This window comes from Ovis aries, chromosome 6 (genome assembly GCF_016772045.2).
Source record: "Ovis aries strain OAR_USU_Benz2616 breed Rambouillet chromosome 6, ARS-UI_Ramb_v3.0, whole genome shotgun sequence".
NCBI lineage: Eukaryota > Metazoa > Chordata > Mammalia > Artiodactyla > Bovidae > Ovis > Ovis aries.
This window is the reverse complement of record NC_056059.1, coordinates 89,343,615-89,359,245: the sequence shown is the minus strand read 5'-3', so window position 1 is coordinate 89,359,245 and position 15,631 is coordinate 89,343,615. Positions and strand designations below refer to the sequence as shown.

At 39.7% G+C, this 15,631-nt stretch overlaps 1 protein-coding gene across 6 annotated transcripts in view; it reads right to left on the bottom strand.

The window, feature by feature from the left end:
- The window catches only part of LOC101102731 (alpha-fetoprotein-like), a 149,693-nt gene that overhangs the window by 98,451 nt on the left and 35,611 nt on the right, over nt 1-15,631 (bottom strand). For 5 of the 6 annotated variants that reach the window (XR_009601063.1, XM_060417201.1, XM_060417202.1 and 2 more), the window contains exon 13: nt 10,960-11,092. Coding sequence is in view for 5 of the 6 variants with exons in the window: in XM_060417201.1 (XP_060273184.1) it covers nt 10,960-11,092 (133 nt within the window). In the remaining variant the exon portion in view is untranslated. Of the gene's footprint in view, nt 1-2,078; nt 2,769-10,959; nt 11,093-15,631 lie in introns of those variants that run through there. The other variant, XM_060417203.1, reaches the window with a different exon arrangement.

Below are 15,631 nucleotides of genomic sequence, written 5' to 3'. Positions count from 1 at the left end.
GAGTCCAGCCAAACCCACATCCATTGAATCAGTGGTGCCATCCAGCCATCTCATCCTCTATCGTCCCCTTCTCCTCCTGCCCTCAATCTTTCCCAGCATCAGGGTCTTTTCAAATGAGTCAGCTCTTTGCATCAGGTGGCCAAAGTATTGGAGTTTCAGCTTCAAAATCAGTCCTTCCAATGTACACCCAGGACTGATCTCCTTCAGGATGGACTGGTTCGATCTCCTTGCAGTCCAAGGGACTCTAAAGAGTCTTCTCCAACACCACAGTTCAAAAGCATCAATTCTTCGGCACTCAGCTTTCTTTATAGTCCAACTCACATCCATACATGACTGTTGGAAAAATCATAGCCTTGACTAGATGGACCTTTGTTGGCAAAGTGATGTCTCTGCTTTTTAATATGCTATCTAGGTTGGTTATAACTTTCCTTCCAAGGAGTAAGCGTATTTTAATTTCATGGCTGCAATCACCATCTGCAGTGATTTTGGAGCCCCCCAAAAATAAAGTCACCCACTGTTGCCACTGTTTCCCCATCTATTTGCCATGAAGTGATGGGACCAGATGTCATGATCTTAGTTTTCTGAATGTTGAGCTTTAAGCCAACTTTTTCACTCTCCTCTTTCACTTTCATCAAGAGGCTCTTTAGTTCTTCTTCACTTTCTGGCATAAAGGTGGTGTCATCTGCATATCTGAGGTTATTGATATTTCTCCCAGCAATCTTGATTCCAGCCTGTGCTTCTTCCAGCCCAGCGTTTCTCAAGATGTACTCTGCATAGAAGTTAAATAAGCATGGTGACAACATACAGCCTGACGTACTCCTTTTCCTATTTGGAACCAGTCTGTTGTTCCATGACCAGTTCTAACTGTTGCTTCCTGACCTGCATACGGATTTCTCAAGAGGCAGGTCAGGTGGTCTGTATTCCCATCTCTTTCAGCATTTTCCACAGTTTATTGTGATCCACACAGTCAAAGGCTTTGGCATAGTCAATGAAGCAGAAATAGATGTTTTTCTGGAACTCTCTTGCTTTTTCGATGATCCAGAAGATGTTGGCAATTTATCTCTTGTTCCTCTGCCTTTTTTTAAACCAACTTGAACTTCTGGAAGTTCACAGTTCACGTATTGCTGAAGCCTGGGGCTTCACCCTAAACTACTCACCTTCAAATGGCAGTCTGTCTGTCTTCATTTGTAGTAAAGAAATAATGGTACCCACTTTATTATACAGTTGTAGAAGTTACAGGAATAATACATTTAAAGGCTGACACTTTGCATGTAAGAAGTGTATGATAAATACTAGCTATTGTTATAACTAGGCTTCCCTGGTGTCTCAGACAGTAAAGAATCTACCTGCAGTGTAGGAGACCTGGGTTCAATCCCTGGGTCAGGAAGAACCCTTGGAGAAAGGAATGGGTACCCCAGTATTCTGCCTGGAGAATTCCATGGATGGAGGAGCCTGACAGGCTACAGTCTATGGGGTCACAAAGAGCTGGACATGACTGCTCTACTAATACTTTTCACTGTTGTAACTAAGCTACAATGTGTTCCCACGCAGCATTGTAACCTAGGCTTTCACTGAGTCTTACTACTTCGCTCGTGTCTTAAAACCTACCACGTACATTTTCTAGTCACTGGCCAGGGTCCCTTCTTCCATGGACTTTCCTTGTCTCTGGGATAATGTGTGATCTCAAACCCCTGGGTTTTACCTTATCAGTTAGTTCTGCTCTTAAGACACTGGAAATGTGAAATCTGCCCATTATTACAATTCCTCATGTGATTATATCTTGTTTAAATTCATTAGTGACCTGGTCGTATCATATTCATATCATTCCCTGCAATACCTAGCACAGTTTATTGAACATAATAGATACTTCAATGTTTTTTGGATTTAATTTGCTAATATATATATGAACACATTGAAATTACTGGAGTGAGGAAAAATTGAAATCAAGTATAGAGCACTGAAAAGAGCATTAAATATTTTCTCTAATCAAAACCGTTCATTTAGTAAGCACTAAAATATCACTGCTTTTTTTTTTTTTTTTACTTCATTACACACAAAAAAACATATGGAAAACTAAGTCCAAAGAATAAGTTCTTTATGTCGTTCTCCCAGGAGTTCTGGAGGAAAAAACTGCTGGTACACATCATCAGTGAAAGTTCAAGTTAATACGAACATATTGGGATTCCTTGGTGACAATGTCAGCATCATATATCCAGGGTAAAAATGAACGAGAATACTGTTACGAAAGTAACTTTCTTACAAAACCATTTCATTCAGCTCATCAATAATTATTTTCAGTAGTGGTATGGATAGAAACCCGAAGTGGCACTTTGGATCTTTTTCATTCCAGAAACCCAGCAGCCAGGTCCCAGCTTGATGTGGCATGTGGCCGCCCTTTATATCCACCTGAGACCTTTGAAAGCCACACATCCCCCCACCCCACCACCCTGCCCTTGAGTTCATATTTCCATTGCTGCTTCTGAGAAGTAGAAAGTTTATGAGGAGGAAAGAGGTTGCAGAAGAGTTGCAATAAGTAGATTTCTCTGCTGAGTAAGAAACTAGAGATTTAGTCTAGATTGGTTAGTGTTCCTGAGTAGCATTGTGAGAAGATGAAAACTGACACTATTGATTTTTATTCTGAGTATTAAACATGCATTTCATTATTCATGAAAACAAAATGCAGTTCTCAACAAAGATCCTATGGTGACATTTTCTGGAATCATTTAGCCTCCCAAAAGAAGCTGGCACTTTTCAATCAGTTTGGACCCCTAAAAAATAAAGTAAAATAAAGCAAATAAGCACATCTGTGAGAAAGAGAATACAGCTAAACAGCTCTGATCCCCAAATAGAAAATCTTTAAGAGTTCCCTGGTGCATGCCTGAGATATATCCCAATATGCCCATGACTCAAGGTCTTAGAATAGAATTGCTCATAGGCCTAGTCCCTTAGTTTAAGGACTTAATTCACTGCAACGACACCTACGTTCAAGACCCCAGATTTGGCTAAATAAAAATTTGCTTCCTTCTCACCAAAGTATGGCACTCTTTTGCTGCAGGGTGAAAATGAACAATCAACATCAGCTTCACATTGCATTTGAAAACAGCTCTAGGGTAATCCCATAGTACATATGTACTCAGTCACTGAGTTGTGTCCAACTGTTGGAAACCCCATAGACTGCACCCCAGCAGGCTCCTCTGTCCATGGAATTCTCCAGGCAAGAATACTGGAGTGGGTTGCCATTTTCTTCTCCAGGGGATCTTCCTGACCCAAGGATGGAACTTGAGTCACCTGTGGCTCCTGCTTTGCCGGGAATATTCTTTACCACTGAGCCACCTGGGAAGCCCATATGTGTGTCTGTGTGTGTGTATACATACATATGTATCTTTTAAAAATATTGATGCATTTATTTGGCTTGCCAGGTCTTAGTTGGAGCACACAGATCTTTAATCTTCATTGCAGCATGCAGGTTCTCAGTTGTAGCATGAGAATCTAGTTCCCTGACCGGGGATCAAATCCAGGCCCCCTGCTTTGGGAGCACAGAGTCTTAGTCACTGACCACCAGGGAAGTTCTCTTATTTATTCTTTTTCAGATTCTTTTTCATTATAAGTTATTACAATACACTGAATCTATTTCTCAGTGCCATACAGTAGGTCCTTGTTTATTTTATACACAGTAGTATGTATATATTAATCTGGAACTCCTAGTTTATCTCCTTCCACCCCTGCTATCCCCTCTGGCAACCATTGTATGTTTTCTATGTCTGTGAGTCTATTTCTCTTTAGGAAATACATTCAATTATATCATTTTTTTAGATTCCACATAGAAGTGATATAGAATGCTACCTGTCTTTCTCCATCTGACTTACTTTGCCTTGTATGATGATTTCTAGGCCCATCCATGTTGCTGCAAATGGCATTACTTCACTCTTTTCGTGACTTAGTAATATTCCATTGTGTGTGTATGTATATATATATCACATCTCCTTTATCCATTCATCTGTTAGTGGGTATATTTATATTGCTTCCATTCCTGGCTATTGTAAATAGTGCTGCTATGAACTGCGGTGCATGTATCTTTGAAAAATTAGAGTTTTCATCTTTTCTGGATATATGCCCAGCAGTGGGATTGTGGGGTCATGGTAGGTCTCCTTTTAGTATTTTTAAAGGAAACACCATACTGTTTTCTTAGTGGCTGCACCAATTTACATTTCTACCAATAGTGAGGGAGGGTTCCTTTGTTTTCTCTCCAGCATTTCTTATTTGTAGACTTTTTAATGAGGGCCTTTCTGAATGGTGTGAGATGATACCTCACTGTAGCTTTGATTTACATTTCTCTGATAATTAGCAATATTGAGCATCTTTTCCAGCTAGCCATTTGTATGTCTTCTTTGGAGAAATATCTGTTTAGGTCTTCTGCTCATTTTTTGATTAGGTTATTTGATCTTTTGATATGAAGCTGTATGAACTGTTTGTATATTTTGAAAATTAATCCCTTGTCAGTAGCATTGTTTGCAAATATTTTCTCCCAAGTCCATATGTTGTCCATATAGGAGGCTACTAACCTATCATCCGTCTGAACTTTGGAATAAATATTGCTTGTCTATTTCTCCACATCCTGTGACATACTTTTCAAGACTCTACATTCTAGGATATAGCAATTTGCCAACATCCTTTCATCTCTTTTGAAGTCCCAATTCAATAATAGTAGCAATATACCAGAAAGAATAAAGCCTATTGAAAAACCCACCATCAATGTAAGAGCTATTGATGAACTTCTGAAAAATAAAGTCATTGATATGATATTAATCAACATCTCAAAATGCAGAGATAGGAGCTCAGAATAGCAACATGTAGAGATATTCCAGCAGTAAAAGACCAGAAAGTTATTGATTTCTGAGCTACTTCTGTTTTTACCTGCTGCTCAGTCCATTTTCTAAAGCTTCCTTAAGATTTCTGAAATCACTACTATCTTTTCAATATACTATTTTTTACTTAAGTTATCCAGAATTTGACCATATTATTTACAACTAAAGAATTCAAGCTAACATACAGCTAAAAAACAAAACTGTGTAAATATATGGATAAAATAGTAATTTAAACATATAAGGACACCAAAAGTTTTTCTCCTGGGTGCCCATTCTGAAAAAATACATAAATACATTACATGCTTAAGAATTTAGCCCAGAAAAACTTAATAGAATTCAAGAAAAAACATAAAATGGAATTTTAGAAATAGTCCATCTTACCCAAAGTTATACTAGGAAGAGGGGCTTCCCTGATAGCTCAGTTGGTAAAGAATCTGCCTGCAATGAAGGAGACCCTGGTTGGATTCCTGGGTCAGGAAGATCCCCTTGAGAAAGGATAGACTACTCACTACAGTATTCTTGGCATCCCCTTGTGGCTAAAGAATCTGCCTGCAACGCAGGAGACCTGGGTTCAATCCCTGGGTTGGGAAGATCCCCTGGAGAAGGGAAAGGCTACCCACTCCAGTATTCTGGCCTGGAGAATTCTATGGGCTAGTTCATGGGATTGCAAAGAGTCAGACAACTGAGTGACTTTCACTTCACTTCGCTTCACACTAGGAAGAAACTTTCCATGGATAGTCAATTCTAGAAATAACTAGGTCCAAACTGAAAGAGTAAGTCAGAGGACTTTTCAAATATAGTTTTAAGATGATAGAATATTCTATTACAAAAACTGTATGATTAAGACCTGATACAACTTAGCGGTATGATGAAAGCAGATGTTTTGTCAATATGGAAAAAGAAAGGTAATTAGAACCTCTCAAGAAAGAAGGATGTATTAGGAAATCATAGTCCAAATATGTAAAACTAAACAAATGTGGCATATTTTCTGCATTTGACAATAAGAAAAAAGACTTAATTTAATATTGGTATTTTTTAAGCAATACCAGATAAGTTGTTGGACTAATCCATTCATTGTATGGCTGTAAATAACATTAAAGTTAAACGCACTATTGAATATACTATTTATTGGTTTCCAGTTGTTAGCATCAACTATTGACAAACTGTACACTCCATGCACTTTGCAGAAGGGCATGGCAACCCACTCCAGTATTCTTGCTTGGAGAATTTCCATGGATAGAGGAGCCAGGCGGGCTACAGTCCATGGAGTTGCAAAGAGTCAGACATAACTGAAGCAACTTAGCACACATACACCTTACATTAACAAAGCAGGATAAACAAACCTAGGGTGTGTGGAAATAATGGCATAGCTTTAAAAAGGAAAGCTGGCAAAGTAATTAAGGAAATTTAGATGTTAATTATGTTGTGGAAAATCACTAGATGCTGACTGAAGTGTAAGAACCAAGGAAGAATATAATCAATAAAAGAAAAACACTTTACCTAAAAATATATTAAAAGTCTACGAGTGGTATTGTTGAAGTCAGTGTAAACACACTATATTCTTTAAGTGATAGCAAATTTTAAGAAGTTACTAAAGTAATAACACTAATCGCTAGGAGTACTAATAGGGAAGATTTAAATTGCTTATCTTTTGGGAATGGGAAATGTACCCTGCTTTTCTGTCTGAACTCTTGCTTCACTCATGTTCATGTATTACTTATAAAAGAAACTAAATACAGTATCTCAGAATGACTTTATCCATATGATCGAGATATCACATTGCTTACTCTGATCCTTGCTTTTTCTCCAGAAATGCATCCCAGGATTGCAGTAGCTTTAATAGTAGACTCATCAAACTGTAAGCAGAGGCTACTTAAAACAGCAAGTCTTTTCACATGAACTTGTGTTGAGTCACAACTAAAAGCAGAGCACTGCTTTTTTATTATTAAATTTTATATATTATTTTTCAAACTATCATTTCAACCTGCCCAAATTTCTGCTACTTCTTGTTAACGTTTTTCTATGTTGTATTCTGTTGGCTGAGAGATAATTATCTCAGGCTATAATTATCACTCCCCTCTGACCTGAGTATTTTTCTTCTTAAAACTGCTGATGCCTGCAATTCACATTATTACCTCATGAAACATGAGATTCCTTTTCTTTGGAAGATTCAATTCACCTTGTATGGCTGAGTTTCTTATTTTATTCCTTCTTTTTGTTTCATTCTTATTCTTATTGACATTCCAACATTAACTTCGGCTCACTTTTTTCTCCCTAGAATTTTCCTGCATTCTGGTTTACTTCTCAGAATGTCTTCCATCTTGTCTAAAAATGTTTTATCCTCCCACCAGTCATAGCTAGAAAGGCAGTCTTCAAGCCTGCCCACTTCATCTTTTAGCAGGCAGAACAGGTTCACATAATTTACCATTCAAACAAAGAAAATGCCTGTAGGTCCCTGCAGCAGTTAGTCTAACTGGAAAATCTACAGACTGCTAATTGAGTAAGCCTCATCACCTCTAAGGCTTCACAAGTGGCACAGTGGTGAAGAATCCACCTGCTCATGGAGGAGACACAGGAGATTCTCATTCCATCCCTGGGTTGGGAAGATCCACTGGAGAGGGGCACAGCAACCCACTCCAATATTCTTCCCTGGAAAATTCCATGGATGGAGAAGCCTGGTGGGCTACAGTCCATGGGGTCACAAAGAGTCGGACATAACCGAGCACACACAGACTTTACTTGGGGGACTTTGGAGACTCCCAAAGTCACTAGGAATTATTCCTTTGCACTACAGTCAAACTTAGGCCCTTCCACAAACAGAGACACACACAGAGTCACACAAATTCTTTGCTGATAAGATTCCAAGATATTATATTCCTATATTCTATATTTTCGATTATATAGTCCTGTATTTTTGGCTAAGCCTATTCATATAACATAGTTATTTTTTAATATTCCAGTCTTATCTTTTTTATTTAATGTCCCCAAATTCTTTCACTTCTTTTCATAAATAGGTTACTTTTCAATTGCTTCATTATTTTTGTTACTGTCCTTGGTTCCAACTTCTCACTAGGAGTTAGATATATGAAAATATTGGGAGGGGATGGGGGACTAGTTTATGATTATCTACTTTCACCCTAAAGTGGTTCCTCAAGTGTTCTCCAAACCATAGCATCAGCAGCTCCTGGGAACTTGCCAGACCCCACCCCAGATCTATTGATCTATTGATCAGAAATCCTGTGAGCAAAAAACACTGATTTTCTTTTAACAAAAGAGAAGTTGCCCTCCAAGCAACTCTGATGCACACAAATATTCCAGAATCACTGCCTTAGAATAATCATAAGGAAATAAAATTCATGAAATGTTATAGATGATGCATAATTACAGATAATAACCATTTTTTATCTGAAGAAGTTAATCTAGCAAATCATAGTTAATATGATATATTCTTCAGATAGCTCCTATTTGCTTCCTTAATATGTGGAGAAATCCTAAAGCAGAGAGGGAAGGGAGGAAATTTGGGCTTTTCAACCATTAAGTTGAAGGTTGCTGTTTGACAAAAAGTGTCGGAAAAAGCACACAGAAATCTTCCTATCATGTTATTGGTGACGTAGTTTCAGCAAGAAGTATTCCTGTTCAAGAGCAAGAACATGTCAAGAAAATTCTCTAGGGAATTCTTAAGTACAGGCCTTTCTGAAAAAGGGTTTATGAGCTGACTCATTGGAAAAGACACTGAAGCTGGAAAAGACTGAAGGCATAAAGAGAAGAGAGTGACAGAGGATGAAATGGTTAGGTAGCATCACTGACTCAATGGACATGAATTTGAGCAAATTCCGGGAGATAGTGAAGGACAACAGAAGCCTGGCGTGCTGCAGGCCGTGGGGTTGCAAAGAGTCAGACACGACTCAGCAACTGAACAACAAGAACAAGTGTTAATTATATTTATCATGTTGCAAATCATATCCCTGGCATTTGTTTCCCTCATAACTGATTGCTAGTTTGTACTTTTTGACCACCTTCTTCCCCATACAAAGATATTACAATATTATTAACTAAAATATATATAATATATAAGATATATAAGAAAACTATAATAGTTGTTATTATTATTACTGTTGTTACTCAGGTAGCAATGTGTTTTCTAAATACAGAAAGTAAAAGGGCTTTAAAATGAAAAAATGAACATTTGTGACTGTTTTCATTTTGTGTTCAGCTAGTCTGGCAGTCAGCAAAGTTCTTATTGTGAACAGCCAGATATTTGGAACTCTGTAGTTCATTCAGTCTCTGTCACAACTACTCAATTTTACAACTATTCAATTCTGCTGTTTTAAGAAGCCGCAGACAACATGTAAATAAATGGGCAGGGCTGTGTGCCCACCCAACCTTATTTACATAAACAGGGAGTGAAGCTAAGTTAGCCAGAAGGCCGTAGTTTGACCTACCTTTTTGTCAAGGCTATGAATGTGAAGTGAAAGGCTCTCAGTGGTGGTCAGCTCTTTGCCACCCCATGGACTATACAGTTCATGGAATTCTCCAGGCCAGAATACTGGAGTGGGTAGCCTTTCCCTTCTCCAGGGGATCTTCCCAACCCAGGAATCAAACCCAGGTCTTCCACATGGGATGTGGATTTTTTACCAGCTGAGCCACAGATTATGGCTATTATTCAGTCACTAAGTGCTGTCTGACTCTTTGCCATGCCATGGCCTACAGCACACCAGGCTTCCCTGCCCTTCACTGTCTCCCGGAGTTTGCTTGAATTCATGTCCATTGAATCAGTAATGCTATCTAACCATCTCATCCTCTGCCTCCCTCTTCTCCTTTTGCCTTCAATCTTTCCCAGCATCAAGGTCTTTTCCAGTGAGTCAGCTCTTTGCATAACGTGGCCAAAATAAAGGAGCTTCAGCTTCAACATCAGTCCTTCCAATGAATATTCAGGATTGATTTCCTTTAGGATTGACTGGTTTGACCTCATGGCAGACCAAGGGACTCTCAAGAGTCTTCTCCCACCACAATTCAAAAGCACCAGTTCTTTGGCTTAGACTACAGATATGTGACTTTTAACATAAGCACATGCACAGTTTAGCTGAAAAAGTAGAAAAGAGCCAGCTGGATTCTTTACCAACTGAGCTGTGAAGGAAGCCCAGAAAAGAGCCACTGAAGGTAATTAAGGCATTTGTGAAAATTGTTACCTGTGAAAATGTTTCCCTAGGCCATTGCTAAACCCCAGCCTTAACTAGCCCCAACCTGTTCTGACTGTAAAGCCTCCTTTATTATATATATATTTTTAACCATATACTTGGATTCTTCTACTCAGATACTATAACCTACTATAACCAAATTTCTGTTTCTCACGTCATATCTGCAGGAGAATGGCCATTCCAGGTCCAGTCCATGAATTTACATGAATTTTTTGTGCCTCAGAGTGATAGTAGGATCTCCATGATATTCTTAGAAATTTAAGTCACACAACTTCACCATCTTATGAAAAGTCATTTCCTTGTTAACTGTATATAATTAGATTGATAACACAAAACAATCACCTGGTAGTCAGTTTAGTGGATATGCAGAGACACTTTTTTCTGATCGTAGTTTCTCTTTCTATTCTTCAACCCCCTATTCTAATGACCTACCACCGAGAGAATAAAATCCTTTCACCTGGTTTCCTAGTTAAGCCCTAAACTACCTTCAGTGACTCTTTCTCATTGTGCCCCCAGAAATTTCTAAAACAAAGCTACAGCTTGCCCAGACAGGCCTTTAAACTGTTATTTGTTTAAAATTTCTCTGTATTTCCACGGACACCTTTTCTCTACAATGACCAGAGTCTTGCTCATCCTTCTTCCCCCCACCCCCAATCCGAAACATCTCAGTTCATCTGAGATCAATGACTTTCTGTTTATCTCTTTTCGTGTCTAACACACCTAGTTTCTGCAAATGAACATAAATATTAGTGTATCTTCAACCAAAATACTTAGTTACACCAGTCCACTGAGACTGTGATTTTCTCCCAATCCATTCATGACTAGAACGGAGAATTTTTTTTTAAACTTAATAACCCCTAAGAATGCTAAGAGAATAAACAAGGAAACAGGGATACCTCTTCTTGGAAACACGTTTCACTTTTCTCTGCTTGGCAGCATATCTCCACCAGGTGAGCAAAATTCACAATAATTGATTGGAACTGCATCTCGGCTGCATTTGGTTTCTGCTTCACAAGGTTGCTGAGGAGTCTGAATAAGAAATGAGTGGCAAAAAAAAAAAAAAAAAAAACAACAAGCACTCACTGAGTTCTAGAAGGCCAGCTTGCAAACCTGCCTTACTTATTGAAAGCTGCACACCACCCACACCTGTGCATAGCTCTCACTCTCAAGTTTAAAGGATCTGAAAATGACCTGATGTTCTCACAATTTTCACAATGTCTATCTCCATCTTCATGTTTATTTGACATTTTTATTCAAGCACATCTCATCAATATACCTATTATAGTAAATTTAATTATCTTTATGTAATTATTACTAGAACAAATGCTTTTTTCTATTTTTATTACATTTGGTAGAAAATAGGTTATACAATACATTAGCTTTCCCTATAGTATTTTCTTGTGAACAACATTTATCCTAAAAAACTAACTTCCCAATAAGTATTTCAAATATAACACACCTGGATATTGAGGGACCTTTATATGTTATTAATGATAAAGCCAATACACTAATTTGAAACTTTAGTAGTTTGACAGTCAACTCAGATGTCTCTTATAGAATAGTTTCCCAACAACCATATACATGTCAGTGATTCAATCACTTTGACTATCCAAAATTACAACCTAGTGTCTATCTATTTAATAAAAGATGTTGTCTTTTTTTTCTGATCAAGAAAGATTTAGCTACAAAGAAAACAAGGTGTGAAGAGTAGGGAAAATGTACCTTAATCCATATATTATTGCTCACCCCCAAAAAAACCTTTGCTTGGTTTTCATTTTCAAATTCAAACTGAAAACACCTAGTGGCCTTATTTGGTGAACAGGTATAATAAAAATATCTCAAAGCTTCAAGTAGCTATTTCTATGGTACTCTAAACCAGGGATCCAACAAATATTAATATTTTAGGCTTTTTCTACCAAGAGGCAAAATTAAGGATATTATATAAGTCTTCTATCACAAGACAGAGAACTCCAGCCCCGCCCCACCTCTAGGCTGGGCTGCCCTGGGTGGCTGGCAGACACAGTTTGTGCCAGTTCCCACCAGCTAGAGATGATGGTGAAGAAGGACCAGTCAGCAGAAGAGCAGGTGAGCACCGCATCAGTCTCACTGTCCAGCCCAGTGACAAGCCCTTCTCTTCTCCCTGAGGTCTCAGTGCAGGCAGCTGGCCCAAAGCAAGGTGACTCTGAGTCTCCTGACTCCTGGCCTGAGATGCCACCAAGCCTTTGCTGCCTGACAGTCGTCCACAGTGAAGTCTCCAACGTGTATGTGACACCACCGCAGGCACTGAGCAAAGCAAGCTGCGGCCCAGGCAGGGAAGCAGGAGTGCAGTTGGGGACAGTGGACAAGCCAAGGTGGCCCTCTGCAGCTCTCAGGCTTGGCTTATCCAAGTGGTGCCCGCAGGACCCACAAAAATACCTCTGGCCAGATGGCCGTAGAACGCTGATCCCTCTAAACAATCCAACAGATACTTAGCTTAACTGGATGGCCCTTTGAACATGCCTCTGATCTTCCCATTTCAGCTCCACCCTCTCCCACCTCTACCCTAGCCCCGCCTTGATAATGGACGAAGGTGGACCATCAGAAAGGCTGAAAAGAATAAGGAAACACAAGCCAAGTTTCTTTTCAGAAACTATTATTAATACAATATGAGGTGGGTTTGAGAAGCAGGCAATCACTGTATCCTCTGAGCACCAGCAAAACACAGTCAAAGGACTAGGAGATTCTAATTAACTCCATGTCAACCCCTAATTCTAAGTCCTGGGAATCTAGAAAGAAAAATCAGAGAGGGGACAAAGACAGATGTACAAAAATATTCATTGCCACAATTTATGACACTTAGGAATTAAAAACAATTCTCATGCCCAGCAACAGGGAATAAATTCATTATTGTACCCACGTGTTCTTGTTGTCGTTTAGTCACTAAGTCATATCCGATTCTTTTGCAACCCCATGGACTGTAAGCCCACCAGGCTCCTCTGTCCATGGGATTTCCCAGCCAAGTATACTGGAGCGGGTTGCTATTTGCTTCTCCAGGGGATCTTCCCAATTCTGGGATCAAGCTCACCTCTCCTGAATTGCAGGCAGATTCTTTTTTGCTGAGTATTGTACCCACGTACTGAAATATTAAGAAAACCATTAAAATGGCTGTTTTGAAGAGTAACGTGTACATTATGTTTTTTAACTACATTTAAAAAAAAACAGCCAACATCTTTTGAGTGTATTGATATTTGCTAGGTTTCAGACAATGTGCTGATAATTTATAAATGCTACCTAATGTACTGCCCTCTGTCACCTCCTTAAAATAAGGCTCTTTGTCGTCTCCACTTTGTAGGAGTAGTTTCAACTCCTTGGGTATAGTATAGTTCTGAGCAAATATAAAAAGCCAGTGCAGTGAGCTTCGCTTTCAGAAAGCACTTGAGGATTGAGAACTACTTATAAGAACTTGTCCTGAGACAAGAAGTCAGGTTCACAGACTTCCGCCCGTTAAGAAAGGCCTGGGCGTAGAAGACAGGAGTAGTTCAGCGGTTCCCCAGCTGGCCTCCATTAGACTCGATTCTGAGTTATGTGGAATCAGGGTAACGCTTTGAAAGGGGGCTCTGTGAGTACTTTCACTGAAGTCCTGCACACCATTAAGTCACAGTGCTGCGTCGCATCAGTCGTGTCCGACTCTGTGCGACCCATGGATGGCCGCCCATCAGGGTCCCCTGTCCCTGGGATTCTCCAGGCAAGAACACTGGAGTGGGTTGCCGTTTCCTTCTCCAATGCATGAAAATGAAAAGTGAAAGTGAAGTCACTCAGTTGTGTCCGACTCTTAGCGACCCGATGGATTGCAGCCTACCAGGCTCCTCCGTCCATGGGATTTTCCAGGCAAGAGTACTGGAGTAGGGTGCCATTGCCTTCTCCCACAACACTGACTAAACAAGTACAATCCTGGGGTCTGGGGAAGATATTATTTTTTCCCTGAACAACAAAACATAAAGCAGCTTTGTCATCCCTTGAAAGGGATGTAGTCTGCTGCTGAACAGGAGACCACAGAACCTGGAGGGCATGGCTGATCCCAGTGGCTGATCCCACTCCCTGTGTGGGAGTGGGGCCAAGGATCATGCCTGGAGAATTCAGGGAGTGAGGCGACAGGAATTTCCTAAGCACTCCCCGGAGGACTCAGACATAATTGCTGGAACTGAAGCTCTGTATAAGCAGGGAGTAGCATGAGTGCAAAGCTTGCATTATTGAGCATTCAAACCATAGATGGAGGGACAGAGGGCAACCATGGGAATGTGAACTTGTATACGTGTATGACATTCTATACTTCTACACTGTATATATATTTATTATGGGTATCTCTGCAGTGTTGGAATAAAAGTATTATGATTTTCTTCTCTTTTCTGTATTTTCTAAATTTTCTGCAGTGATTATGTATTACTTTAAAAATAAAATATATCAAAATTTTACAAAGAAATATGGCACCCCACTCCAGTACTCTTGCCTGGAAAATCCCATGGACGGAGGAGCCTGGTAGGCTGCAGTCCATGGGGTCGCTAAGAGTCGGACAGGACTGAGCGACTTCACTTTCACTTTTCACTTTCATGCATTGGAGAAGGAAATGGCAACCCACTCCAGTGTTCTTGCCTGGAGAATCCCAGGGACAGGGGAGCCTGGTGGGCTGCCGTCCATGGGATCACACAGAGTCAGACACGACTGAAGTGACTTAGCAGCAACTTAGCAGCACAATAGTATAAGCATTTCTTTTCCTATCCAACTGTTCTGCATATATTTGACCTTTTTCTAAATAATTTTTTATTAAAGTATAGTTGATGTATGCACATATTCAACTTTCCCATTAGACCTAAACTTGATCCCACTTGAGAGGAAACACTGCCTTGTGTTTCTGTATCATTCAAGTCTGTGCGGTTATGTATGATGCATAGTCAAAACAGTTGATACTATCTTTGAATACTAATTATCAGTTTTTAACACATTGATTATTCAAAGTGAGAAATGTAGGCTATTTTCCACTGGAATTTTGGTGAATTTTGTCTCAGAATATATTTTCCCACAGAACCAGTATTGCTCATGATGCTGAAATTCACTGACCAACCTATAAAAGCACAGGATAGCTTCAGCCCCAGGGTACAAAAACTAACCACCAAGTGTACCTACATAGAGAGACTACCCTATTTTCTAGCACCTACTGGGGCTTCTATGAATTTAGAACTCTAAGTAGCCAAAGCCAGTACAGGAGGGGCAGAGGCTTTACCACAAGTTCATGCAAAATCTGGACTTCTCTTTCCTTCCAATGTCATGAAAATGGCACAAATTTTGCAGTCAAACTTAATTCAGCTCAAGTTAGGTCCTCCACTCACTAGTGTGTCTGATGATGGGTAAAATACTTGGCCTCTCTGACCCTCATCTACAAAAAGAGAGTTTGAACACCTATAGCATTCGCCTGCCAATGCAGGAGATGTGGGTTCAATACCTGGTCCGGGAAGATCCCCCGGAAGAGGAAATGGAATCCACTGTAGTATTCTTGCCTGGGAAATCCCATGGACAGAGGAAGCTGGCAGGCTA